This window comes from Macaca mulatta, chromosome 7, assembly GCF_049350105.2.
Source record: "Macaca mulatta isolate MMU2019108-1 chromosome 7, T2T-MMU8v2.0, whole genome shotgun sequence".
NCBI classification, from domain to species: Eukaryota; Metazoa; Chordata; class Mammalia; order Primates; family Cercopithecidae; genus Macaca; species Macaca mulatta.
Genome location: NC_133412.1, coordinates 180455076 through 180457485, shown reverse-complemented (window position 1 = coordinate 180457485; position 2410 = coordinate 180455076). Strand labels below are relative to the sequence as shown.

General features: G+C 47.8%; 1 gene segment (V, D, J or C); it reads left to right on the top strand.

The window, feature by feature from the left end:
• Window positions 1–637: 637 nt before the first annotated feature.
• LOC114679703 (immunoglobulin heavy variable 4-38-2-like) lies at window positions 638–1414 on the top strand. The segment is given in 2 exon segments: window positions 638–772; window positions 856–1414. Coding segments are annotated over 2 exon segments (579 nt in total).
• The last annotated feature ends 996 nt before the right edge of the window (window positions 1415–2410 follow it).

Sequence of the window (2410 nt, the reverse complement as noted above, 5' to 3'; positions counted from 1 at the left end):
GATCCCCAATCTACATCTATTCACACAGAAGTGTGTAATGGTCAGGTCACATTCTCAGCATCACACATTGAGATGGTTGGAGATACGTCCCACTGCCTTCTCCTGAGATTGCAGACAGAATCCCAAACTTCAAACGTTCACAAAAGGGAAGGTCTCAGACTTTTTTTTTTTTTTTATGACGCGCTCTCTGGGACAGATATATTCCAACCGCGCTGGATATTCTGAATTACGATAAACATTGCATGGATGTAGGTTTATATAAATTAACTGTGATGAATATATTTATCTGCTGCCCTAATGTTTTTTAATGGAGATTTGACAATTTAGACAACCTGGATGTTTGGTTGATTTCATATAAATTTTCACGGGTAGAACAGCATTGAACCTATTCCAAAATCTGTCCTCGATCCATGATCACACTCATCTCCCAGAACAGCTCCTTCAGCACATCTCCCTACCTGGAAGAAGAGGACTCTGGGCTTGGTGAGGGGAGGCCCCAGGAAGAGAACTGAGTTCTCAGAGAGCACAGCCAGCATCCTCCTCTCAGGGTGAGCCCCAAAGACTGGGGCCTCCCTCATCCCTTTTCACCTCTCCATACAAAGGCACCACCCACATGCAAATCCTCATTTAGGCACCCACAGGAAACCACCACACATTTCCTTAAATTCAGGGTCCAGCTCACATGGGAAATGTTCTCTGAGAGTCACGGACATCCTGTGCAAGAACATGAAGCACCTGTGGTTCTTCCTCCTCCTGGTGGCAGCTCCCAGATGTGAGTGTCTCGGGGATGCAGATATGACGATATGGGAGGCTGTCTCTGATCCCAGGGCTCACTGTGGGTCTCTCTGTTCACAGGGGTCCTGTCCCAGGTGCAGCTGCAGGAGTCGGGCCCAGGACTGGTGAAGCCTTCGGAGACCCTGTCCCTCACCTGCGCTGTCTCTGGTTACTCCATCAGCAGTGGTTATGGCTGGAGCTGGATCCGCCAGCCCCCAGGGAAGGGGCTGGAGTGGATTGGGTATATCGGTGGTAGTAGTGGTAGCACCAACTACAACCCCTCCCTCAAGAGTCGAGTCACCATTTCAAAAGACACGTCCAAGAACCAGTTCTCCCTGAAGCTGAGCTCTGTGACCGCCGCGGACACGGCCGTGTATTACTGTGCGAGAGACACAGTGAGGGGAGGTGGGTGTGAGCCCAGACACAAACCTCCCTGCAGGGAGGCGGAGGGGGCGGGCGCAGGTGCCGCTCAGGACCAGCAGGGGGCGCGCGGGGCCCACAGAGCAGGAGGCCGGGTCAGGAGCAGGTGCAGGGAGGGCGGGGCTTCCTCATCTGCTCAGTGCTCTCCCTCCTCACCAGCACCTCAGCTGTCCCCAGGGCTCCTCTTTCTTTGATATCTGTGGTTCTGCTTCCTCACATTCTTCTGCCACAAAAGAAAGGAGGAAGGCACATTTTCCTCTTACAACTGAACTTTCACCGATTACTAGGAACTTTCCTACAAGTTCCTCATGGCCCATTATTCCTTAGTGATTAAAAACATATATATTCTAATGCTTCTCACCATCTCGGTTTGTGTCATCAATTGAATTGTTCCCTCTTTAAAATTCATATGCTGAAACCTTAAATTCAATGGATCTATATTGGAATTTTAATGATACAATTAAGGTTAAATGTGGTCAGAAGTGTGAGAACCTAATGCAATAGACGTGCTGTCTTTATAAGAAGAGGAAGAGACACCAGAGACCTCTCACTTTTCACGTGCACGCAGAGAAGAGGCCATGTGGGGACGCAGTGTATTAGAAGGTGCCCCAGTGCATGCCAGGAAGAAGCCGCACCAAGAACCAACCCTGCCAGCACCTTGATCTTCAACATTCAGACTTCAGAATTGTAAGAAAATCAATATTTGTTGTTTAAGCCACTCACTCCGTGTTGTCTTCTTAGGAAGACCCAGACAGACTCATAACTCATAACTCATAACTCTGTTAGCGCTGGCCCCTGGATGGAGAATCAGCCCCATGAAGCTGGTCACATCTCTCAGATTTCTACATAAAGTAGACAAAAAACAGTAGCTCTGATATAAACACTTGTCATGTCCCTGTTGACCAATTTCTGGGCAAAGTGTTTTAATGAAGTCCTTAGGGCTTTGTCATAAAAATTGTCTTTTGTATTTTATTAGGACCTAACTAATGGACAATGGGTACCAGTTGGATGGAGACGGACCACTGACCATCTTCTGCTGTCTCCTTAGTATGCCACAGAAAACCACACCAACATCACTCTATGTCTCCAACTTTCTAAATTTGCACTGAATCTGTTGCTAAATGAGGAGTTACAGGAGATCTGAGTTTTGTTCCCTTCTTCCCAGTCTTCCTCAATTACCAAGGGAAGAAGAGACTTTCAATGAAAATTGGCTGTC